Below are 27,962 nucleotides of genomic sequence, written 5' to 3' on the forward strand. Positions count from 1 at the left end.
ATTCTTTTTTACACATAATACTCTTTGTCCTTGTTTTTCTGTTTCTTGTGGCCACTCTTTGAGCTCTGCTGCTTCTCCTTCACGATCGTGCCGTTGCTCTGGGCTGAGTTGCTGATGTAGTTCCGCGTCTCGTCCACCTGATAGGACCCCTCGTCCCTGTTCCTGTACTTGTACATGGCATACAGGAGGATGAGGATGCAGAGGGCGGCAGCAGCCACTATGCCGACGACCATCCCCGTTGTGCTGCTCGACTCACGGACCACCTCTGAGGCCCCCGGAACCCGTCTGATTCCTGGCTCCGTGGGGTTTGCTGTGGGCACATTACGGAACATGGGGGAAGTGATTAGCGGGCTCTTCAGCTTTGTGCTGTCTAGCTCATAGGCAGTGGGCAACGGAAGCAAGACTATGTCAGGCTGGGGTTTGAGCTCACGGTTATTCATTTTGCCGGCTGGCAATTTGGGCACCATCCCAGTCGAGGACGAAGCTGTGGAGCGGATCAGCTCAGGGGACAAAGACGTGGTAGTAGTCCTACCAGTTTCGGAGACTTTGTTAGGTCTAAAGTCCTTGGATTCCCACTTGGGTGCGTGTGCTTTGTAGCCACCTTCGAAGATTGAAGTGGAAAGACTCTTATCTGTTACCAAGGAGAAGGTGGTGTAAAAATCTTCATCATCAGTAGGGGGTAGGTTAGAGTCAAAGGTTTCCCCTGAGCCATACCCAGATATCACCAAGCCATCATCATCACAACCATCGCTGCCTTGGTCCGACAAGCAAGGTAACCCCGCCTCAGAGGTCATGGACAGGGAATCTTTGGTGGTCTCAACAATGGTGAGGAGGGGGCGAAAGGTAGGGGGAAGTGTAATGAAAGGTGCACGAGTAGCAATAGGAGGGATATCTAAAGGGTCTTCTACAAGTAGAGGGATAACTAATTCACCTCCTGGGATGGAAAAGAGAAAAAAAAGTAGATTAATACATTTTAATGACAAAATGCACCATTTTCAAATAACTTAATTCAAGGGCGAGAGAGGATTTGGTCACTAAGGGATCTGGTTTTTTTGCCCTAACTACACTACTGACATACTTTCCTGGGGATGCGCTTCATTCTTCCCTCCCACCCTGCCTTTACATTGGTAAACTGCATGTTCCATTTCCTCCCTTTTTTAGCCTATGCCACATATGTACAGTGAAATACTCTGAATTTCTTGGGACCCAAAGTTTTTGATTTTTGAAGATACTCTCAAGTGACTCTGGGAACATTAATATTTAGTAGTGATCTTTCTTAAGCATTTGGTTACAAGACTGTTTAAATGAATCATATTAGACTTCCATAGAGCAATGTTCTCCTAGATGGTTTTTACCACTCATCTTGACAGTTTTTCTTCTCTGATTTCTTACAATAACATTGGTATTTCTTCTCTGCCATCCAAGTCTGCTCACCTTCTGTAGCATTTTACAAGGCCCTTCCCTAAGGCCCTTCCCATTCATCCATTTCTTCTTAATCATTTCCTTGCTTTTGAATTGTGGGAAATTTCATGCAAGAGAAGGATGGAATAAGAACCAAGTACTTACTGGGGTCCATGAAGGTACAGATCTCTACCCAATGCTTGTTCATCTCTTTTTAATCTTTCTTTACCATTCTGTTCAACATTAGGGAAGTCACTTTCCTTAGATCTTTTGGGGCCACTAATGCCATACTATCTTCATCTTCAGTTCTTCTTGATATTCTTCTACTATAATTTGATTGAAAATTGAGATATACTTCATTGTGATTGATGATATAACTGAATAAGGACTTGACCCAAATTAGCACTTTCCAGGAGGGTACAGAAGAAGTTGTCTTCACACCTACTGTTATTTCTTGATATGCAGATAGCTGGGATCCATGCTACTTTTTCCTAAAATGATGGCTATCTGCCTACAGAGGACTGAAAATGAAGTGGACTTACGGACTACTCTTGAAGAAGAATAACAAAGCTATAGCTGTAACATTTAAAACTTACCACAGTATAAGCTGCAACTGAAACCACAAAATCAGTGCATCGTCTCTAAGATTTGGTTTCTGAGAAGCAATATTTCTGCTTTTTGGGTAGTAGTTCTGTTTTGTCTACATATTGTAATATGACTGTACTTCTACTTTTGGTCTTAAGCGTAATTAACACTTCACTGTTTTGTTCAGACGTGGAGGCATAATTAATTTACCTAATTAATTTAGTTCAGATTAAACAGTTGTCTGCTGACATACAGGTGGCCAACACTTTTTTAGAGTGAGTCATATTGCTTTTGAAAGTTTGTGCATAAATTCTCCCTTGTAGTTTTTCTTTGGCTAGCCACTTAAGTTAGCTGCTTTAAATATAAACTGTAGAGTTCATCTGACACCATGAGTAGTCATCCTGGTTTGTTGGAAAGAGCGCAACTCAGTAAGAAGTATTTGTAGTGCATGGGAAATTTTTATTTATACTCACCATTGCTTAAGGAAAAATATGCAAATGGTATTTTAGCTTCTAAAGAAATAGTTCTGGGTTTTACTTATGTATTAATAACCGCTAATGAACAGTTTGGTATTGTTAAAACGCTGAATGGCACCAGGGTCAAAATTTTGCTCTCTCCTATGTACACTATGCATTGCTTGCACTGTTTTCCACTAAATACTGCCAGTAATGTCCATGGGAGTTCTATAAAGAATATGGTCTAAAATCATAATCCCTTCTAAATATATTTGGAGAGTAATATATTTGAACAAATTACATATTGAATATAGCAATATACTGAAAAAGATACTTTTCAGTTTGATTAAATCTGGATAGCTGAACTAGCACTATGGCTTATACTTATCCTTAATGAGAAACTAAGTGGTGACACAATTTAATCAACTGAAACAGTCAGATTTATCTCAGTGGTACCAGGGTAGAAATTAGGGCAAAATAAGAATGTGGTACTTCGCATGCTTTCACGCAAAGCTAGTTTTAAGCTAAGACATAAAGTGCCGATTTGAATATGCTGTTTAGTTTTCCAAGCTTCCTCAGCATGTTCATACCACTTTCATTACTAGAGGATGAAGAAATAACTATCATATGTGTAAAATAGTGCCAATCTCTTAAAACTAAGTATCTTACCAAAACAAAAAAAAAAAAAAAAAGTGAAAAGCAGAAAGTGTAGTCTGTCAAATGGCTATATGGCATTTTGTGCTTATGCCTCTGAACTCCTTTCTGTTTAATGTAGAAACTAGAGCATGTAATATGATTTATGCATAACCAAAAACCCTATCTATAGCTAGAGCAGGGCATCTATAATCTATGCAAACAGGTGCTCTCAGGATAAACTTGGAGTATGCCTTAGAGGGAAAGATAATCTGTTAGTTTGGTTAAAAATGAATAAAAATAATAACATGTAAGTGCATTACATCAAATTGCATGAGTGGGGAATTTAAGTGACAGAAAGTCAGGGATAGATGCTGTCCCTTTAATGATTTTTTAAGATCGATGTTTTGCTGCTAAAAAGTAGTATTCACCTGTAATTTTCATTCACCATCTGTGACACCCAATTAGAAAAAAATCAGTTTGGCAGCCTTTAATTGTTCATCTAGAGCTTTGAAGTGCCTTTGTTCTTAAAATCGATTATACTGGCATGCAGCATCATTATGCAGTTGATCTGCCACCCAGTGGGGCAATATTTGGGGCAGTTTTCATCCAAAAAGAAATTCTTTTGGGCATATAAAGAATTGATTTTCTTGAAGGAATCAGAAGTATTTTATATTTAATATAAAGATCTTTCTTTTGCCCTGGTAATTCTTGCCTTTAAAACTAGGTCATAGTTGTACAGTTTCTGTTACTGGTGAGGACTTAAGCCAGTGATCAAGACTACTACAACTATAAAAATTGTCATGGTCTTCCTGAAATGTAACAAAAGTTGATACAGTTGCTATGGTAAGTGGGGTTTCACATAAGTGATGGACAGGGGGTTGGATGCTTTTTGATTCCAGCAAGCCTGTTGGATGGAAGACAATAGGACAGAATCAAGATTGAGTTTTACAATGCTTTAATCTCACAATGCATGTGAGAAGAGAAATAACTTTCATACCTGGAAGACTGGATTAACTTTGATTTCCTATACAATTATTTAATCTCATCTCCAGTTTCATTCTAAATTGTCCAATGATCCATACTATGTTTACCTGTGTTACTAAAGAAATAGACTGTTAAAGGTGCTTCATTAGGAATAACTTCTCCATCAAGGTGTTAATATGTTACATTTAAGACAACATACTTTTGGGTAGTATCAGGGAGATGGATGTAGAGGTGGCAATTTTTTATTTTTCTTTTTGTCTGTAATGGAAAAAACTGTAAGACTGAAGAAAAAGCTGTAAGGTAACTCAGAAGCAACATTCTAGGTATCATATCTGGATTCTACTTCATAGGTATGTTAGGCATCTATTCAAAACTCACAGCAAACTAGAAGTTGTAGGTCTAATAGCATGCAGGCACAATGAATACTTCCTGGGGTATGTGATTTATAGGGTAATTAAAATATCCTTTAAAATGGCATGATAAAAATGCCACTCAGTCTAAATAAAGTGTGTTATTTAAGGATAACAGGGAACGTAAATTCCGAAAAGCTCCCAGGAAAGGGTGAGAAACATGATCACCAATATCTATGCAGGGGAGCAAGTGCAAACTTTCATATCATACCTGCAAACTCTTGTTATGAATACTACATTTCTACTCGCAAGAGACACAAGGGGGAGTCTGATGACAGGCAGGTGATAAATGTGTATTTAGGGGGAACCATCTTTCACAAAATGACAGGCATGACAGGAAGCTGCCTAGAGCCAGTGGCCTTTTGATGGAGAAGTGGTGCCTCTTGCTGAGGGCCAAGGTTTAAAGGTAAGCACTGGAAGATTTTAAAGACAAAGTACCAATCAGTTGCCAAAAATATCTCATGTGGGATTTGGATCCTGAAAGGTTCACTGTGGCATCAAGTGCTTTAAAGATTTGGATTTCTAGAAAAAGCTAAAGAGAAGCTCCTGAAAAACCTTACATGACAATTTGGAAGGGAAATACATTTGAAACAGATTTTATGTTTGTATTTTCCTACCTGAAGTTTTTATCTTCTCTCAGTGCCTACCATTTTTTCAATCGCAAAATTAACACTTTGCAGCCTTGAATAAAACTTACAGTTTTAATTTCCAAATCGTTCCGTGCTTAAAAAATAAAATGCAAAGGCTGCCACCCATTTTGGGCCATGGCTTCAAAACAAATATTCACATGAGACTTAGATTTTATTTATGGAAGATATGGACTGTTTCCTGGTAGTTACAGGTATCTTTCCCTCTTTTTTATGTTGGCTGTTAAACACCAGTTAACAGTGTTCACTGGTATGCTGCAAGTTCAGGCTTACTTTAGCAATCCAAAGATTTCACAAGGATTTTCCAGATTACTCTATGCTTTCTCTTCTAGGCAGGGAATAGATGATTCCCAAACAGAAATATGGTTTTTAAAAAGCTTCTGCTGACAACACAATGCCAAGGAATTAACCAAAAGGGAAACAGATAAAATGGCTTCCTCTGCAGTTGCAAAATCAGTTTGCCCATCAATGTATAGTTACAAAAAAATTACTGAACAGCAAAGTGGAAGCAGCACTCAGAGAACTGAGTTCTGTGAGGTGTGAAACCTTGTACAGAGCAGCCCAGTGTTCTGCTTGGCCTTCTCATTCCACAAAGCAAACACAGTACGCATATGTTCCTTAGAAGTTAGCCTGTAAATCTAGCACACATACTATTTTCAAGGAGTTGTGCTTTTCTATAAACTAAACAAGATCATTGGGGATATAAAAGGTCTACTGTAACCTTGGAGCTGCCCTGCTTTTTGCTTTATGAGCTTATTTATAGCTATATAAGTCATACCTCTGGGTCTGATCTCTGGTAAGAATTCTCTGTCACTAGAAAAGACAGGGTGTTAAAAATTTAATAGAAGCCTTATGAACTGTGAGGATGTTGTAGGTGAGTCATGAACGCAGAGGGCACCAAAAAAAAAAAATAAAAAAAAAAAAAAGAAGAAGAAAAAAACCCCAAACCAAACAACCTGAAAAACGGTAGCAGCTGTTGGCTTTCATCTTTGGAGCCACAACTACTTCACTGGAGTCTCAGGCATCAAACTGATACAGGACAAGAGGCACACAACAATGAAGCCTGAAAGTTCTCCTGATGATGATAAGGGACACTCTCTTATTGTGTCTCTCTTCTCCAGCTGTAGGTGAAAAGCTTTTAAATGCCATCCATACAGGCTGCACAACATATCCATTTCTGTAGGCATGTGAAATTCTGCATCCAAAGTTTGTCACTTTTGTTTTATTCTTATGCTGTTCCTCTGAAGCTTGACTCTACTTCCACTATGAAATACTTGCCACAGAAAATAATTCCTTACCTTTTTCCCCTCTCTACCAACTCAATAATTCCTTATTAAATGACTGAGTTCATACATTTTAGTCTAACGGTGTTTTAGTTAATTCTCCTTCAGTCCTCTGAGAACAAAAAGGGGAAATTATTCAGAGCATAGTCCCTGATTCACAGGAAAGATGATGATAACATGAAACCTAGTAGATGAACATTCTTAATATTTTTTTACTCTTTGCATTCTGATTTAATTGCAATTGACAGTCAGTAGTATGGAGGAAAAAAATATTTCCACAATGGAATACTGCAACTTTTTGTCTCAAATACTTCCTTTCCCTTTCAGAGAATATATAGTTCTCAAAGTGATTAGATAAAACTGTATGTCTTCTGGTGGAGGTAGTTGCAAAGCATTTCGCAAGCCCCACAAACTATATTAAAAGGTATTACTTATAGCAGTGCTCCCTAATACATGGCTCATGAACAACAGGAAGGTACAGAGTTTGACAGGTCATGAATCCCATGTTAATGCTGGGCTGTGTTTCAATGATGTAAATTCTTCATCATCACCTTCATGCAGTTTCAGTGAAACAGATACAAATAGCTTCCAGAGAGGACCTAACATCTTGACTGCAGGCAGGATGCTAGAGCAAACCCAAGTATTTCAGTGCCCAGACACTAAGCTGCTCTAAATCAACTGAAACATGCCCTTGTCCACCTCCCATCATTATCTTAAACTTACAGCTTCCTACTCAGCGCAATTATTTGTTCTGCTTTCAGAATCAGTATTTCAAGGGACCTGAGAGTTGAACCTGAGATACCTACTGAGCACAGCACTACCATGCAGGAATGGTGAAAACATATGTGCTTGTAAGGAAATACAGCTTTTTCCTACTTTTAGTCATTGTTTTTTAAGGAATTTAATCCAAATTTACTTTAGGTTCAGGATGTGAGTTTCAGTAGGAAAGTGTCTGCCAAATGTACCATTTCTGGATGATTTTAGCAAGTCTGATGCTAGTCATAATATGATGGGTGCATTTACCTGGCAAGAGTACACTTGAGAGTATCATTTAGATTGGACATCAGGCAGATAGTCAGCAATGAAGAAAACTGATAGAAAATCCTTCTATGGGAATTAAGTCAGAGTGATGTAGAGCTGCAGCAGGAAGACCCTGACAGCTACGAAAATGCTAAAGAAGTCTCATTATTTTTTACTTAGCATGAAGGCTATACCACCAGGCTACATACAATTTAAGTAGTATGAAAGAAAGTAACATTACTGCTGACTCATTTTGAGAAAGGGAAAGGGGAAAGAAAGCTCTAGAGAGGGACCAAGAAAGAATAGGAGCAAACCACCACAGGCTCCTTCACCCCCTCCTGTGCACATTACAATTTGGTAATTGACAATATACAAAGAGCACGTAACATAAAGGCAAATACAAACTGATTAAAATAAATAAATGAACTTCTACATTTTTCTTAAAACAAAACCATATACTAGAAAATAAAAATGCCACAGCAACAAGGTTAGAAAAAGAAAAAAACATAACAAGTCATTCACTTTATCAGCAAAAGAAAGACAAAAACCTATAAGAACTGAAAAAGAATGATGAAAATCAAAAACATTATCTCCATTAAAAAAAAGTAATAAAAAAATACATAAAAATATTTAGAAAGCATACCACATTGATTTCATAACAGTCAACTTACATCAACAAATTGCCCGCATGTTTTTTGGCATGAAAGGAAAAATTTACAAAAGAAAGTTGTGTAAGAATGCTCTTGGACAAGTAGCATTGCCACATTCTTGTAACTTGCTTTTTTTCATTGTTGTTTCTTAAAAACTTTTTTAGCAAAATGTTTATTATTTCTTTTTTAATATTATTGTTTTACAACAAAGGGCGATACAGGGAGGCAACAACACATACATCCACACCACATAACATGAAAAGAAAAAAATCTTGCACCTTAACAAATTTGAACTTTTTTTTTTCTGCTGTTTTTTGGTTGTATTTTTTTATCTTATGTAAAGTTATTAGCATATTACAGTTGAAAAATCCTGTACATTTTATAGAATTTACTTTTGCTTGTTTGCATATCTACAGATATAATGTTTTTTGAAAGCAAAGTTTGTTGCTTTTTTGCCTTTTTGGTCAATTTGATATATATTTTTTTAAACATTTTCTTTTTTCTACAATTTTTGTGTGTGTGTTTTAAGGAATGGATGACTGCACATAAAATTTTAACAATGCTAAAGAAAGGGGAACTTACTGGAAGAAAAAATGCCTAGGGTGGATGGAGTGGGAGTGTAAAAATCTATGAGTGTACTACACAGGAGATGAAGATGATGGGAGTGAATGTGTAAGTCAGTTGCCATGTCCATGTAAGGGCGGTACGGAGTGATCTAGCAGCATTAGAGCTTCTGGCTGTAAGGAAGGGATGGGCAATATACAAAAACAAATGAGCATATTCATGCCCATCAACAAAAAGAAAGAACAGAACTCTAACATTGACAATCTCACAAACCCTAAGCTGCAACTTCTTCAACATGCAAGTTACAAAAAATTAATAATTATAGTATTAATATTTACATTTTCATTAAAGGTTCTCAAATTATAAAAACAGTTAAAACTTTTCCCTACTAAAAATAGCAGTAAAAATACATAAACGAATAATAATAATAATAATAGTAAAACAAAAACCAAGGAAACTAGTTTTATGCATTGGAATTAGAACAACTTCATCTGTAGCTACCCACAGCCTCCTTCTTCTACGAACAATTTTTCTGAAGTCCATCAAATTGACATCAATATGCTCAATAATTTGAGACAATCATTTCTTGAGCAAATCACTCTTTTGAATGTAATGACTGTGTGGCACAGCCCTTCCCCACTCTCAAATTAGGTTGCTTTTATATTCAGATTCTCTGGAGAATCTAAAAAATACAGCTGTAGGATTCTGCCAGTGAAGTAGTTCCTTATTTAAAGAGGGAAATAGAGGGGGAAATTGCAGAAAACAATTCATAACTCTTTTGTTTTGTTTGTTTGTTTTTTCATGATTAGATTGGAACAAACCAAATCTAAGATAGAAATTCAACCATTGAAAATAAATACATCAAAATATAACTATGTAGAGATATACTAAAAAAAAAAGCAAAAAATTAAAAAGAGCACTTTGTTCCCATGACGAAGGGAGATAAATAACAATTGTGGGGTTTTAAAATTTTATTTTAAAAGAAAAAATTACTCCACACACTTCTAAAGATGAACAAACCAGATGCACACATTGAAAGGAACAGACAAAGCAGTCCAGGGACACTTTCATAATTTGGATATGTTTTTTGTTAAGAATCAGACACTCTTCCCTCCCCCTCCCATCTAAATTTGCTTTCAATTGTTGGCCCAAAATCCCACCACCCTCCAGTGTTGCTTTTTTTTTTAATAGATCTTTTTTTAAATCACTTCGTTTTAAAATAAACATGGAGAGGAAAGAAAAATAAAAAGGACGTGCAGTCTGGATGTACGTCATAAATAGACATAGAAAAAGATAGAAGAAATTGGCTGAGATCGACAAATGGGTTATATAATAGCTTAATTTTACTGTAGGATGTTAATAATAATGCATGCTTAAAGTAAGTTGCATTTAGGGAAAGTAGAAAAACAAAACAGCAAGCAAGGGGTTGGGGGGCGGGCAGGCGTGGAGGGGAGGGAGAAGGGAGCAGGGGGTGTAACATCCATGCCTCTCCAAAAAGGGCAAAGCACATTCCAGCGGGTTCTCTGCATTTCTGGGGGAGGTCGGAAGGGGAAAAGGGTGAGGAGAAATCATAAGCTATGCTAGGACACAATTTTCACTCTGACTATAACATTATATATGGATCAACACTCAGAACTCCAGACTCCAGCCCTTATTCTGGCCCTAACTCACCAGGGTATTCATGAAATGAGTGGCATTTACTTTTCTGCCTAGTCAGACTGGACTAACTCCTGTAAGCACTTGAGCAAATAGTGAATATTTATTTGAAGTTGTGAGCAGTTATTCAGATGTGCTATCTATGATTACTGCTGGGGGTCCACCCCAGCATTTGGTACTAAGGCCATATGATTTTGCATAGGCAAACATGCCACTGCTAGCATTAAGATGGACTAGTTTATTCTATGCTACAAAAGGATTTAAAGTTCAAGAAGATATTACTAGTTGATTCTATCTGAATCTTTAACAAAACTGGATCCCAAACACTTTATGTTCTAGAGGGGTCATTGGCTTCCTCTGAGTTCCCTAGGCAACAAATATGATGTCCTTATTTTTCTTGTATAAAGACCATCACCCCAACATCAGGATCCTTCTAGAAGGAACTTGGGACCCCAGCAAAACAAACTGTTCTGTCTGATGTTTTAGGAAAGGGTAAACAATACATATAAAGCTTTGGACCCTGCCCATGATGAATCTCTCCGGCAGATGGGTAAAGCAGGCTGTCAGCACTGCACATACCCTAGGTTTCCAGCAAGATCACTTCATAAACCATCATAAAGGTTATGCTACCGCCAATTAGTGAAAGCAGGTGGCTATCTTGACTTGAACTTCTAGGAAGAATGGGACTATCCACCCTGTAGAGGTAGCCAGGGGAACTTTTGTATAAATACAATAATAAACAGGTAAGATGCTTTGGTACTTACTATCATGAAGAACAGTAGCACCTCTAAAGCCACTCAGAGACCAGTATTAGTTCTGGGGAATGTCAAATAAGCATAAAACCCACAAAAATTAAGCAGTCCATACTGGTTTTACATGCTTTTACTGGGAAGTGTTTAGTTCTAAGAGGAGTTATATGAGAAGACTCTTAACTCCCATTTCAGAAGTGATGAGGTTGCGGTGATTACCAGCACAGGGCATCTGTAGCTGGAATGTACCATGCCTTTGCTGGAGGACTGCACTGGACCTATCTTCTACAACCCTTTGGAAAACATGTTAGGAAAGGAAGAGGTCCAGCCAAAGAAAAGGAAACCTGGTCAGGGTGATCTCAGGGACAGAACATGCAGGTTGAAGGAAGGAAAACAGTAGAAATACATAATGTTGAACATAGGAAATTTTGGGGATTCATTTGTGGATCAGAAAAGATTTGCTAGGAATAGAAAAAAAAAAAAAAAAGACAGAAATGAGGCCTTTGCAGACCTCAATGGAGATTTTTATTTGGCAAGGTTTCAAGGCTAGTGTCCCTGGACACCACTCCCTACCAGGATTCTGAGACTCTGGTTTAATTGTACTCAGGGAGTTTCACAAAGAGGCATTTAAGCTTTGAATTTTAATCGGTATTTGTCATGACTTGCAGCTGGATTTTCAGAGTAGTGAAATATTCCATTTCAGCACATTAGAATTGAGTGCCTTCTCTTTGATGCAAAACAGTCTGTAAGGCATGGGTCCGGATGCCAACTGTGCAGTCTATGTCGGGCTGCTCCAGCAAATACTTACACCCTATTTGACTGTGCAGTCTATGTCGGGCTGTTCCAGCAAATACTTACACCCTATTTGACGGTAAATGCCTAACTCATTGCATGGGGGTCTGGAAAAGTCTTTTACTGCCTGAAAGATCAAAAGAACTAAAGAATCACAACTGGAGCCAGGGACACTTAAAGAGATGACAAGAGTTGTAAAGGAAATCTTGATGTTAGACTTAGAAGAGAATTTGAAGGGTGCTAAGCAACATTATTTACTTGGTCAGTACAGAGGTGCTTGAACAGAAGCAAAGTTCTTCAGAAAATCTGGGTCCAGCAATTTCTGCCAAGGCTGGAAAAACCTTCTCCAGTCTTTTAAAAGATCTAGCTGTTAATAGTCAAAACTACATGTCCTAGTTTGAAAATTGGATCCAAAGTGTTTCCACATGAAGCTACACAGACAATATTTTATAACTTAATATTTAGCAAATTATTCCTCCTCAAAGATAACCATCAGTAAAACCATACCAAAGTATACCAAAGTATAACCATTGCACCATTTTTTTTTTAATTTTCAAAAACTTAAATTAGATCAAAGAATAGAGGCATCTGTACCATCAAGGCTTACAAAGTTCTTGTTTGAAGGATTAATAGCTAACTTTTTCAAATTAAAAAATCCACATTTCAAAAGGGAGACAAAAAGCCCCTTGCTCAGCAGCTGTAATTATGAAGTTGTGTCTTCTCATTTTAAAATGCTCTTGGTGAAGATAATGTGTGTGTTAGAGAGCAAGATCATAGATGGTAACTTAAGATCTAGGCCTGCATTACTGTCCCCAGATTCATGCTAACCTCTGGAACTTCCATATCTTCTACCACTCAAGTTCTCGGGCTCCATTAACCTGACAGTTTCTCTCTTCCCTAACACACTGAACCTCACATTATTTGAGTTCTGTGCACTCCAACACAACTCTAGCAATATATCTCATTATTAACCAGCTGTACCGGCTGCTTCTTCTGACTTAGTGGTCCAGCTATCCTCTTGATGCACTTCAAATGTCCAGGATTCCCTGCTGGCCTAACCATGCACTCCTCCTTATTTGGGATACTTTTCTTTCTGTATTTTTTTGTTCCATAGTTGAAAAACAAGGATGAAGTCAGGAAAATCTCTTTTTTGTTTTGTTGGGGTTTCTTTCCTATTTTATTGTACTTTGACATAATTAGAATGGGACCCAAGACTTTCAGTGCTAAAAGGAAGCATGCATTTCACCACTGCACAATCTGGGTTCCCAAACTGCTGTTATCTTTCTAGGTTTACTTTATATATCAGGCAGCACCCTTTTAGAGTCATTTAAGGCCATACACGTCAGACAAGAATACTACTGACACATACTTCTAAGCAGGTGATACTATCAAAATGCCCGTGAAAAGAAAAAAATGGAGAACTTCCAGCGGACTGGAAAGTGTTCATTTTTCTGTAAAAAGTTTACCTACAAAGCAGAGAAAAAGGTACTGTTAGCTGTTCATCTGCTTTTAGCTTCAAGATGTGTTGGCAGCATTTTCTCCTCTGGCTAGAATATTTTGGTAGCAGAAATATATGTTAAATAGATAAAAGAGAAAAAAGTCCTGCAAAAATCTCCACTTTAGGCATATATCTATACACCAAGGAAGAGAAGAATCTTCCCAATTTCCAGTGATTTCACCATTAAATATTTACACAAACACAGACTAAGAGACTTAGTTCTCTCCCTCCCTCTAAAACTGGCTAAGTTAACTTTATGGTTGTTTAAAAGTTAGTGAATTTACCTCTTCTTAATATAAATACTATATGCTAAAAATGCTAGATCCAGGAAGAAACCCTCCTAAGAGCTATCAATGCAGCATGGCTTTTCTGACTGTTCACAGCTCAATCATTTTCTGGCATATGGAGAAAACGGGAGAAAATGAGCAGAAGAAAGGGGAGATTGTTCCAAAGGATGAAGTCCCCAGAAAGAGAAGTCAGGTGACGGATTCTGACAAGAATCGGGGAAACTTGGTATTTCTAGATGGTCCTTCCCGCTTGTAGTAGCTCCCAAGATGACCTGTGCATTCTTGCATGCTTTTAACCTTTCTTAGAGCAGTATTTTGCAGACATCCAGCCAAATGAATGCTTAGCAGACCACAAATAAGAAATAGCTCATAGATTAATAGGAGTAAAATACTGATTTTCAAGGAAACCCCCCATTCCTACCCCCAAGTCAGAATAAAAATCTGTTATATTTGGTTAGCTGGTCCACTACAAAACACAGAGAGGTAGGAATAGCCTAAGAAGATAAATTTTTTATATTACTTCCCTTGCACCAGCTGTTTGTATTGGGAAAAAGCTCTTTCATTCTAAGCCTACAGGCACATTTGAAGCTCAGAAATAAAAAAGCTAATCTATAGCAAGAATGTCTACATGAGCAGCACTGACAAAGTCCCACATGCCATCCTGTTTGTTTTTGTGTGTAAGAGTTAATTAATGGGACTTCTTTATAGCAATGAACTAGGAAATTATCAAATATAAAAGCACATTTACAGCTATCAATCAGAGCTAAGGAAATCATAGGGCTAAACCATGATGGCTCTCTGAAGTAAAGAATTTTTCAGGTGTTTGCCATAAGCTTATTATCATTTTACATTCCTCCAAATCAAAGAGTGTTTTGATGCTTCCAGTGCTAAGCAGCCCATCCAATATCACTGGCCTAAAAGTATTCTTTGCATGCATCTCTACTCAACCGTCTCTCTCCTGGGAGAAGGATCTGATATGTTTTTTTTGAAAGAGTGAAGATTGACATTTGCAGTCAGCCCAGCTAAGGCTTTTTTATGTAAAGCTTAAACTTAATCCTAAAAGTCAGTCACATGGGAAGAAGTCTTTCTGAATCCTGAGGGATTTTGCAGCCACAAATCAGATCCTCATACTGACAAACTCGATAGCAGAACTCCATCCAATAATTTGAATGGGAGAAGGGATAGTTTACTGCCTTCAGTCTAAACCCATGCAGCAAATGTTTCCTGAAGACTTACGGCATACTAAAATGCACTTAAGTTTTTGCTTATCTGCAAACAAAGAGCAGCAAGGGTATATGAAGTGTCTCCTAGTTTCTTCAGTGTATACCGCTATGAAGCAACCAGGTAAAAATACATGTAATCCAAATTACGTGTTGTCCAATTGCTAGTGAATACCTCATGGCTACCAGATTCCTTCTTTGTAGTTGTATGCCAAGAAGTCTTATGCTGTCATACCATTTAATATTACTTTTTTAGAATGCACCCAGGAAACATCAAGGTAACTCTCAAATATGCTGTCTAAGGGATCACGAGCCACATATGTATATGAAACTTATGTCTTAGAAAACTTACTGGGGATAATTACGTGAGAAAACTGAAGAATTTAGGAAATACTTAGCCTCAAGACTAATTTGAATGTCCAAATCCTTAAAGACATCTGCAATGTGTGTTTATGTAAGAAGGGTGTGCCATATTGAGATACTTGATGGAAATACTGCCTACTTGGCTGGCATATAAATACTCTCTTAGGTGCAGCTAAATCATAACCACATGAAGATCTGGATACTTCATGAATGTTATTTTGTAACTAACCTTACTGTTAACTCCACATTATCCTCTGTGGCAGTTGTACACCCAAGTTAACATGTATAACAGTTATTCCTATGATCTCTTGAATTCATATTTAATTACTCACAAATATATTTTCATATTGGATTCTTCAAGAAGTCAACTCTGGTGAACTTCAGAAGTAGATGGGACCCATTTGCACTGCAGATTTTTAATCACTTGCATGCTAGGCTACATTTACCATTTTTTGAAAGATCCTACAAAGTAATTCGATTCATCCCTCAGCTAGCATAAGCACATTACATTCTCAAAGCCTGTAGCTAGTCCAGCTGCAAGTGACTCAGTGGATGGAACTTCCTCCCTTGCTTTGCGAGAGGAGAATCAAAAGCATAGTAGATTCACTGTCAAAAGGTTTCTCTTGCAAAGAACTTAAACTTTTCTGATGGCATAGCGATCCTAGTTCTGCCCGCAATAATCCCTCTTCTAGTATTTCCTGCTGCTCTTACAGACATAAATCAGTGCTGGGAAGAACCTGCATTAGCAGCTGGTGTCTAGAGGGGGCTACTGTGTTTTTATTTTGGAACTGTAAACAGAACAAAGCAAAGCAAAACCACATGAAGAAAAATGTTGTCCACTTCTTGGATGGCTGAATAATATAGGATCATCTCAGACATTACTTATCTCTCTGGATGACATTCAAGATCTAAAGCATTTCACTTTATAAGTTTCCCAGTGAAGCAGTCGTAGCTTATTCTTGAGGATACATGGGAAAAACTACTACTACAGGCTTTTAACAAGGACCTTTAGCAGTGTACACACTGTGCTAAGGAAGTATTTTTGACAAGCCGTAGAAAAAAACGGGGGTGTTAATGAATGAGAATAAGTTGGGCTATACAGACATGGTGATGAATTACAACTAAAAACAATACATGATTTCCTTTGAAACTATATCAAGCCAGATATTTCAATAACTGAGAAGAAACCATGTCTGTTCAGCATTGTGAACTTCAATCCCTGGTAAAATGCAGAGTGAAGAGAATTTACGGTGTGATGGTTAGGAAACCAGCTTATTCTGGTAGGCTTTCAACAAGCTTCATTTACCTGAGCTTTCACACCTACGCTTTCTTCTTTCATTAATCAACACTATTGAAAAGGACACAGTAAGTATTTGCATGTTCTCTTCTATTGCGTTTGAGCACTGTACATCCACTCCTAGAGTAACTGGGGTGTAAGAGTCAAGAATGGAGGTGACCTATTCAAACTCATGTAGGAAAACTGCGATAAATCAGGGACTCGTAAGCATCCCAAAGATGACTTTTCCAGCAGTACAGCCCTGCTCATAATGTTACTCTTCTTCGGGTTTTGGACGTCAAAGTATGCGCTAGCTGCTGTGGATTAATTTGGGATAATGTTATTCCCACATCAAAACTGAAAGAAAACAAGCTAAAAAAAAATAAAAAAAAAATATAATTCCCACAGTGGAAGTTAAACCTTGAAACCTTGACAGTGCAAAATGCTATTGGGGGTTTAACTAGCTTGGACAGAACCCTGAAGAACGCAGAGAAAAATACCTCAGTACCAGCAGCTGCAGTTCAAATGAATAAGACAGGAGTTAATAGAAATTTTTTATCTGTATTTTTCCTCATGCTACAAGTCTTTGGGATTCCAGAATTGAGGACAAGCCCTTCAGTCTCCTTCTCAGCCAAGAATAATTCAAAATATTCCTCAGAATTAATAGAAGGGTTGCCTCACAACCATACTGAAAAGTACAAGTCAAGGTCCCCACCAGAAAACTGAGCTGTTGTTTAGTACTCTAGGGCTTTGTTTAATAGCTGGTTACCTGTAGAGGAAAAATGTTACATAAAAGACTTACTAATGAGAAGATCACTACCATGGAGACTGCTGATAAGTTCTACCACATTACCATTAGGAAGTGGTAGACAGACCTAGGTAGAAATCCTGATACTGAGTAAACACAAATAAATACAGACACAACTCTTCCTCTGAAAAGGAAAAAAGGGAATGCCACCCTTTTCAGCAGTATGTTAGGTGGTGTTCTGTCACACCAGTTCAGAGGATGTGATATGCTCGTTCCTTTTGATTGTACTAATGTTTAAATGTACCAGAATCCCCTTGAGACCTCAAACAGAGATGTTTGGAGACAGAATGGCAATGACTATTAATCCATGCTTTGATGTTAATTATCCTACTAGGCAGCACTTGTAACTGCATCAGAAATACAATAGAGCCAACTAATGTATGAACTATCTAGCTCTGAAGCACTGCGGGGGAGCCCTTTGTATAGGAGCTTTCAACATGTGAGCTTGCTCTTGTCTATCATTTGGAAAAGACAAGAGAGAATAGTGCCATGATTCAGGCATTTTGGGATGGATTTTTGGCAGAACTTCTTGTTTGTTTGTTTTTACGGGCAAGTTTAATACTAGCTGGGAAGTGTAGAAGAATAAAGAGAGGGGACTGTTTTTTGCAGATTTCCTTCTGAAAGTTCAGGATTACAGCTGTGAAAGGCTGCTGCAGGCAAATTTGAATCCTCTTTTTCAACATAGCGAATGACTGGAATAAACTCTACTGTGATTCAGAAGCCAAAGCTTTAAGCTGTTTATCGGAGGTTGCATTATAGCAAGAAAGTGGCTGGAAAGGGTATTTGCTCTGTTTTCACAACAGATTGGATTAGCAAAGAAATAGATCTCATTCCAAAAGTTAACCTACTTTAATATCAATGATACTAATATCTGGGGCCCTCAACATAAGAAGGATGCGGACCTGCTGAAGCAGGTCCAGAGGAGAGCTACAAAGATGATCAGAGGGCTGAAGCACTTCTTCTGTGAAGACAGGCTGAGAGTGTTGGGTTTGTTCAGCCTAGAGAAGTCTCAGGGGAGACCTTATAGTAGCCTTCCAGTACCTAAAGAGGCCTACAAGAAAGCTGGAGGGACTTTTGACAAGGGCATTTATTGATAGGACAAGGGGGAATGGCTTTAAAAATAAAGTAGACTTAGATTAGATATTAGGAAGAAATTCACTATGAGAGTGATGCGGCACTGGAATAGTTTGCCCAGAAAAGCTGTGGATGCTCCATTCCTGGCAGTGTTCAAGGCCAGGCTGGATGGGGCTTTGGGCAACCTGGTCTAGTGGAAGATGTCTATGCCCATGGCAGAGGTGTTGGTTTGATCTTTAGATGATCTTTAAGGTCCCTTCCAAACCATACTATGGTTCTACAATTCTATAATAATACTACTTGGGTGTATTTCACAAGCACAGATAAAGAGAGTATGTCCTTGAATAAAGCTGATGAGCTGGACACCAGAATTCTTCAGGTCATTCAGACTTTAAGGACTTTTTGAAGAAAAATTCAGGGTGACTGACATCTGCTACTAATTAATGCTGCTTATCTCATTGGTAAGCTAGGTGGCCTTGGCATCCTTTATCCCTTATCTTCACACCATGATAAGATAACATATATCCCACTATCACGAATGTGTTGTTTTTTTTTAAACACAGTTAATATTCATAGACTAGGGCAGGTCAGATTGCTGTGGAATCACTAAAAAGATATATAGTCATGCATATGTTTTCCGTATGACTCTCTACTGTATTACCTGAAACATTTGTATTTAAATTTTAGGGTTATTATTAGAAAATCAGCTAAAAGATGACTTTGCAAAGCTATTAACCACCATGTCTGAGCTTCATGGTTTAGTAATTCACAGGAGCATAGCAATCATGAATACCTGTGAAATGGAAGTTAACTGCAGATCAAGTCTAATAGGATGGAAAGTTAATTAAAAGAAGCTTAAAAAAAATCTTATCATATTAGGCTTTCCTCTGCTATGAAGTAAGATGTTTTATGGTTAGGTTTTAATAGGAAAGTCTATTACTTTCTCATAGACTCTAATTTCCTTTATCTGTATGAGCCACAAAATTTTCTCATGCAGATTATTTTTTTTAATGAATTCATCATTTCTATTCATATTCTTATTCTAATCGATGGTCTTATGCACAATCAAAATAGAGACAGAACTGGAAATATTATGTTAAAAAACAAACACTTTATTTTGGTAATTCTGCTATTGGCAAAACTTGCAGCTTTATACTTTGTGACTGAATTAAAAAGGTGTCCAAATTCTAATCTTAGTGCTCTGAGATTTACTGGCTTATTACGGTACTAATGAACAGCACTGTTCTGAAGTTAGAAGAAAGGGTTCACCTTCAAAAGACTCATTATAAACACTTGAGCCAATCTGCATCCTTCCTTGCCTTTCACAAAAGGACACTAAACATAGACAGGCACATAGACCAACATTACGCTGGAGAAGAACTGGTAGATTTGTCTGTTATTCCCAGTGCTTAAACAATCCATGCTAGTCTTTCATGGTAAATTTAAGTGTGTAATGCAAAGTGGTTTCTTTTTGTAGCCTTCCATGGCACTGAGTTATCCATCAAAATGGAAGCATGCCAGAAGTCAATTATCAACTCTTGATTTCTACTACATGTTACACAGCTAAATGCAAAGGACACTCTCCTTCCCAACTTCTAATCATTTCAGGTGCCTCGCTCTTGGATATGTGAGTGTTCTGTGTTTTCAGAAGTTTGTCTTTTCTTATTTATTGATTAGTGAATCCATAGAAGGCACTCAAATAAATATATTAGACGTAAGCTGCCATTGCTGCATTATAGATCCATCACAATTCCTTATCGTTATTTTATTTCTCTGTCTGATAATTTAGTAGTGGTAATCTCAGCCGAAAAATACAGAAAAAGGGAACCAAGTGGCAATTCAAACATATAACTACAAAGAGAAGAATTCAGCACAGAACTAACAGGATACAAAACCATTAAGGCCGGTGGACTGGATTCTAAAAGCAAATATATGTATCAGGGAGGACAAGTCAAAAATATTTGTTTGCTCATTTACAGCTTTCAGGTATAGCCAAGGGTGAAATTGTTCATTTTGCTTTAACAAATGTGGATTTTCATACTAAAAACGTAATTCAGAAACACTTCCTCCCCTTTATTAATGAAATTCGTTTAACCTCAGGAGTAATTTTTCCTCCTCCCACCTCTGCAACTGTTGTGTGCCCTACGGATCCTTTTTTCCATGCATCTCTCAAATCTTCTCCATGTTTCTCTCCACTAAAGTTTGTTAGTGAGTAACCTAAGGAAGCATCCTTCTAACCTCATTTATTACAATATTTATAAAGTGAAGACAACAGTGTTCATCTTACTAAAGTAAGAGCTCTTACTAATGGTCTGAAAAGCTTCTAACTAATACCTGCAAAACATTTTTGAAGTCTGAGATAAACAATGGTATCAAAGTACTAACAGTATATTTCTGGTCAAATGCAGTACCTGACATAAAGGGCTGGGTGTTCTGTCAGATAAGACCAAGAAGATCCAGAACACTATCAAAATGCAGAAATAAAAATGGGAATCGCAATGACTTACTTTGAAGACAAAACATATTTTATCAGCAAAAGGAAGGTTCACCTCTGCTGCCTTCAAGAATACTAATGTGCAGAGTACTGATGCACCAACGGGGCTCAAAAAAGTAAGTGGAAGTCGGAAATGCCTCAGCTCAGAAAACCAACAGGCATTTCTCATGTGTTCAACCACCCAGAATTAAGTAGAACACTGTAATGAAATACAGCAAAAAAATGTAGGTGATAAACACCTTATAAAAGCAAACTGTTGTACTCTACAGCTGAGCTTTGAAATGCTGTGGCTAAAGACTTTTCTCTGTGGGTTTTTTTTTTTCCTCCCCAGACTGTGATTTAAGGTCTAGCTAGTGATTTATTTTTTTTTCACATATAGCTATACAAACTCAGCCTTAATCCTACAAACTGCTAAATACTTTCTACTTACGTTAATCTCAATGAAAACTGAAGGCACTGAACATCTCATCAGGCTGCCAGTGTTTGCAGCCATGTGGTTAGTGTAATTAGCAATTATGCATGCACACGTATACATACAGGAGTCCTTACACAGTTTTTTGAATTTTTTGACCATGAAAGTATTTAACTTGCATCCAAATTCCAAACTGCTATGGAGATCCAAGTGCTGACTGCTTCCTTTTCTAAAAGAAAAATCAACATCCCGTTCATAAAAGTTCTGGACAAAGGGCTTGGAAGAGAGTTATAAACAAGTGAGGAATGTGGTGAAAAAGCTCTGCTGTTGGTATTTTAAGCCTACTATCAAGTGTAGTTTCACTGGAATTCCTTGTGCATTTAAATATTTTTTCATGCATGCAATGAATTTCTTAATTCACCGTTTCAGATCTGATGTTCAGTCCTGGCCAATTATCCTACATCTGAAACTGAAGAGCATGCTTTGCTACTCACCTGCAGCAGTTTTACACTGATAATAATGCTTATATGCATTATTGCTAACTTACATTAGCACTGAGAGGTAGAACATGTGCATCATTTCTTACAGCAGAATCACAGAAATGTGACATGCAGGCCATCTCTTGGGGACCAGTACAGGATATTACCAGCACTCTGTTTTCAGAACTAAGATATTTTCTAGAACTATCCAAAATCTGCCATCATATTATACAACTGAATAATACTTATGGGTTTTTATATATATATTGTGCAACTGAATAACACATGTTTTTTTACATATATATATATACTTACACATATATGTACTATATGTTACATACATATAGATATGTTTATATACACACACATATATATGTATGAATACATATGTATATGTTTCCCTTAATTTCTATTTGCAGCACTTTTCCCAGTGCTCCAGTCAGAAACGCAGAGCTCACATTTCTTGGATTTAATAAAAGGAAACTGCATTTGTCATCCCTTAATCCTCTGTGGCAGAGAATCTCTTTCCACTGCACCAGTTCCCTATGCTTATTAAGCTTTGCAACTATTTTCAGAACTCAGCCTGTGTAGAAGCAGAAGCTTCACCGTAATGGAGCAGAGAGATAACAGTGCCTCTCTACATGGCTTTGTCACTGCTACCCCTGAAATGATGTGTACAGTTCTATGCATTTCATTATCAGAAAAGAACAGCACAAGACAAAACAAAAGAGAAAACTGATAAAGAACTGCTGTTCAACAAGGAACAACGATCACTGCTCTAAGCTGATGTCTAAAATCTTTAACTTCATTGTAGATAGCTCAATTGTCTTGTTTTGCATTTTCTGAAATCTACCTTGAATAAAGAAAATTAATGTAATATGACACACTGCAGTAAAAGCGGTCATTGGCCTAACATGACTGGATCCCCAGAAAAATGACTTCCTGGAGCATGTATCTGTCAGAAGGTCTAAGAAATCTGTAGGACCAAAATACAACCTTTGTTTAAAAGTGAAGGAGAGATTAACTGAGGTTTGAAAGTGAAAAAAGAATTAAGACTCCAAGGTCTTATTTCAAGTCTTGCCATTCAGACAGTCCTTAAGGGCCTGTCCACAAAAAGATTAACTAAGTCTTGTCAGCCTATAAATCTAAAATTTAGATCTTTGAAGCAAGTGCTCAGCTGCACTAATAACCACAAAGCTCCTCTCAGCCTCTGGAAAAATAATGGCAATATAGCTATAAAATGTTGTTGGAGCTATTGGACATTCACACATGCAGCAATCTCTAGGATCCAAATGTTACAATCAATTTTAATAAGCATATTGAATGTGTAGCTGGCATCAGAGATTAAATCCCAGTAAAATACAAGAAACAATACTGCTTTTATAGGGATTTTAAGGCAAAAGCAGTATGTATCAATACTGATTGATAGTCCAAATAATACCATCAAAAAGCTGGGCCTTCACAAAAAGTCTGTTTTTAAAAGTACATCAGTGGGCTGTTACCTCATTCAGTGCTCAGACTCCTAATGAATTAGCTTTAATAGAAGCTAAGCAAATTAGGTGGGAAAGAAGAAACAAAACTGCTGAAGTTCGTTAGGATACTTTTCCATGTGAATATAGTGTTCTTACATGAGGAGCACAAAGCCTGGCAGTTCTTAAGAGTTTCTTAAACTATCTGAACTGGCAGCTCATGTTTGGACACTTGCCACCCATGAGACAGGCCAGCAGAAAACTTGCAGCTTGTCATCAGGAAGGAAAGGTCATGGGGGAGACAAAATAAAAAATCACCAGAACAACAGATCTACTAATTCAATAGTAAATGAGGTATAGATGATAGATTCATTTTTCCTATGCTATCAGTTCTTTGCATTTTCTGTACAAAACACTACCAGACACTCATTCTTCAGCAGAGAATTGTGTAAATACCTTTGCAGAGGAGGTAATATAGGGAACCAACTACTGAACTAGGTTTCCTCACTCTTCCCATAGGAAGGAAGAATTACTATTAACAGAGAGAGCTAGACACACAAATGGCTGCTGTCATCTTAAACAATCTTGTTATTAGAATAGAGGTGCTTCAGGCACAGTTTTACCAGCTGTTTCTAAAACTATTGCCTTAGTGAAGGAGACTTTTTTGCTCCCTCTCCAAATTAAGTTTTCTCTGGTCTTCCTTTCCAAGGGAAAAGCAATAGATATGGAAAACAACACGTAGGAAAGATGACACAGCTTCAGGAATGGACTTTTACCATTGCTATTCAAAATATAATGAAAAGCTATGAATGAAACAACCAAAGATGCTGAAATACACTGGCCCAACTCTTTTGAAAATGAAATCAAAAGTTTTCTCTCTCTAACACAATTGGTACAGAATTAGTGACAGATGTTTCCTATGAAGAAAAAGATGGATTAATGTTCAGGAGAACCTAAGAGTGAAGAAAGGATGTTGAAAAACTGAAAAGGAGTGGTAAAGAGCTCCCACGTTAAAAGGTGTAGATTACTAGTCATATTTTCAGAGATGAAAAGAAGGGACTAGTGAAATCCCCACACAATACTTACAACTACAAAGCTTTACTTTGTTACGCAGTAAGATATTTTGTTAGGATGTGATTTTTTTTTTTAATTTTTATTTTTAAAGCATCAATTTCAACATGAAAAGAAATTTTAAGACAGAAGTTGAAATTTACATTTTAGGAGTCATAAAACATTTTCTTATGTTGGATTTGACACACACAGTTCAGAGAAGACTAGATGGACTCCCCACAGTACTTTGCCAACACTAAATCTTCACTTTTATCAAAAGAAGAACTAGGGCATGAACATTTTCAACTACCTTCCAGTCTTTGTATTCCCCTAGGGCTTACCTGGCATGTTTAAGAATGTGAAGTAAAGGGTTTCAGGCAAACCTGAAAACTCAGTTATATTATCAGAAAATAAAGCTTAAAAGTCATTCATCACTTCATGCTCAGAGGTCAGTCACTCGACCACTGTGTGGGGCATGTCACAGAGTTTTTTCTAGGTGAAGGCTATCCATCAATCACTGGAATATGGGCAGATGTGGTTATATGTCCAGTCTCCTGTACAAAAAAGTACTGTTTTTTTTTTTTGTTTCAGATATGTACATACTCCCACTATTTGCCAAGTTCCTTGACTTTCTCTCCATCTGTCAAACCCTCCTTAATCCTCCCCACAGCTCTCTGAGAGCCTCCAAATCCCTGGCAGAGATAAGTGATTCAGAACTTTGCCAAAGGCATCTCCCTGCTGCAAGTTCAGATGTGTGCGGGAGGTCCTCTATTTCAGACTAGGCACAGATCTCAAACCTGAAAGTCACACTTGCCTGCACTCACAAAACTCCTGCCCCAAAACATGGGGATATACTAGCTGCTTTCCGAGTTATACAAAAGCTGAAGACTTGAATTAACAGAACTTAACAGGAGTATGAGAAAGGCGATAAGGCAAGGTTCAATCTATTTGTTCCACATTTGCTTGCAAAGATCCTAAATAAGTTTATTCTACTCCTCTATTTCAGTTTCTCCAAATGCTCCTTTTAGCCAGAACATAAATGCAACATTAACAGGTATATAAATATACACACATGTCTACATAGAGAGAGGCCACGTGCGTGCACATGCTTTACAATATATTAATGATCTATGTTTCAACACTAAAGGAATTAGCATATAGGAGAACCACAGATTCTAGGGGAAATATAGATCCCCAGGCACTTCACAGTAGACTTGTTTCATTGAGAGAAATCAGAAGAAATTAAAATTACATTTTTATAAACTAGAAAATACCCTGAACTAATAACAGGGCTATTTTTGCTGTTCTTATCTGTTAAATATAAAATTCACAAAGTCCCCAAGATTTCGGCAATGAAAATCAGTAGTTGTAAAACTAGTATCTGAAAACATTCATACTAGTTTCAGTACTAGGGCGAAAAAAAGGAGAAGAATTATTGACATCCATCAAAAAAAGAAAAAAGAGAAAGCTCGTAATTGCTTTGCACTTCTGCTGTCCCACAAAGACAGAACAACGTTTTTCCCCTTTTTGATGTCTCTGATATTTTTTGTTCTGATACTAAGACAGTAAAACCAGTGACAAGTGTTAGAATTTTCTTTTTGCTCTGAAAGAAGTAATTTTGAGATTTTGTATGCTTGTCTCTAAAATAGCTGTACTTCTTGATTGCCAGAAGAGGAGCTGATGATCCTTATAACACCACCCCATGGGACTGAACAACTTCAGTTTTTATAAGACTCAGCAGAAGCAGAGAAATGAGTCCTTGAGTGTGGCTTTTTTGTAAGGTTTGAATAATGTATTTATTAGTGCAGTGAAAATGCAGAACAAAATAAGTTGTCAAATTGGTAGACATCTGTGATTTCAAATCAAGTCAGTCTAATTATTTTTGCTTCTATCCCTAGTTTCAAAACTGGCATGATCTTTGTCTCCTGCTCCTCACATAGCATTTAAGGTGTTAACACTTCACATTGCTCATGAATTGGGACTCCCAGCTGCTTATGTTTGTTATAAAGCACTGATTTCTAGCTCTTGTGATTAATAAATTGGAACTGAAATACAGAGGTAGAATGAAGGAAAGGTAATAACCCCTTTGACATAATTATAAGCTTTGGTATCTCATGATTTCCTTGGGTTGAAAATGGAAGTAGAATAGGTTTTCCTGCTCTACTGATTTATCATTCCAGGTGTTATAGTTCATGTGAACATTAGTATCCTTTGGCTTCGAATACATCAGGCACCTTCATATCTAGGCATGATGACCCAAAGAAATATATAATAAAACCCTTTAGAAGCAAAAGCGTATCTCTGTTCCTAGTAGCTCTAAATGCTCAACATGTTTTCTCTCTAACAGGTATCACTTATCTTTCAGAAATCAGACAGTTTCTTCTTGTTTAATCAGTTGCTATAGACATTCAAGGATCTAATATACATACATTTGCTTTTGATGCAAAATCTGTTCCTGAGTCGTGTGCTAGCTCTTCTCTTCCACCAAATGTGTCACTGGCTATTTTTAATTTCTTTCCCATATATTTTACGAAGCTGAAAATCAAAGCTAACAGGGACAAAAAGCAAGTCCCAGCAGGTTGAAAATATCATATCTTAGTATTTTAGACATGTGTCAGCTTGATAACATAGGCACAGCACTAGAGGGATTGCCAGAATGTGACAGTGCACATGGCTTAGAGTTTAGAGAACATGCTTTAAAAAAAGACTGGAAGGCAACAAGGGCAAGGTAGCCAGACTGTGGGTCTGATCCTTATCTCCTCCTGATCTTAAATGTAAAACAAGGGAAACTTACATCAGCTAAGTCAGGATAGATAAACTTGGAAGTTTTTGAAGCAAAAATCTGATCAGGATGCAAGTTGAAGTGATGGAAATGCTGATATGAAAGATCTGTATATTGGAGTCCTCTCATGACATACATTTATGTAGTCTGAGCATAGCTCATTCCATTGCTTGTGTTAACTCTAGGGGAAAAAGTGTTATTTAATGAAAATGATGCCACACCAATGTTCCCTGACATGAAAATATTTGGCTTTTGTATCCCTCTCTTGCTTCTTTCTGTATTAACAGATTAGGAGTTGTATCTACTTCATAAAAATAACGCAATAATAGCAAGTGAAGATAGCATTTAGCACTAAAACCTTTACAATATCATAGTTTTGTTATGTTTTGGTAGTTAGCAGTAGAGTACCATTTTGGTGTGTTGCACAGCAATTTGCACCTGAATATCAAAGTGCATGAAAATATTAATTGTCTCCTTTCCCTTCATCTCCACCTCATTTAGCTAAGAGGTATTTAATTTATCCTGCATTACAGGTAGGCGAATGAGCAATATAGAAGCACAGTCACAGAAGGAATCAACAGTAGAGTTGCGAGTGGCACACTGAAATTCAGGCTTTTATCCTTGGCTTCCACATCTCAACCCTCAGCTCCCCCTTGCTCATGTGACAAATGACAAAATGACAACAACAAATGTCACATGAGCTGAAGCCAGCAGCCTGCCTCAAGACAGAAAACAGAAATATGAACTATTCCAAGTGCCAGAAATCCATCTATATACTTAGTGGGATAAAATGGAGCACAATGGTATCTTCTATGGCATCTCCTGTGCTTGAGTGAGCCTTTTGCTCCCTGTAGCAGAGGGCCAGTCACAGGCATCACACAGGCTAAATAAGGCAAACAAAAGCAACCATTCAGCAGG

The 27,962-nt window shown here is 37.5% G+C and overlaps 1 protein-coding gene across 1 annotated transcript in view; it reads right to left on the bottom strand.

Annotated features, from left to right (window-relative positions):
- The window catches only part of LOC104406513 (neurexin-3-beta), a 37,172-nt gene continuing 9,210 nt past the window's right edge, over positions 1-27,962 (bottom strand). The window contains exon 3 of the mRNA XM_010015509.1: positions 1-934. Within this exon, the coding sequence (XP_010013811.1) occupies positions 9-934 (926 nt within the window). The 3' untranslated portion in view covers positions 1-8. The remainder of the gene's footprint in view (positions 935-27,962) is intronic.

Source organism: Nestor notabilis, unplaced genomic scaffold, assembly GCF_000696875.1.
Source record: "Nestor notabilis isolate BGI_N333 unplaced genomic scaffold, ASM69687v1 scaffold9845, whole genome shotgun sequence".
In the NCBI taxonomy this organism is placed as follows: Eukaryota; Metazoa; Chordata; class Aves; order Psittaciformes; family Psittacidae; genus Nestor; species Nestor notabilis.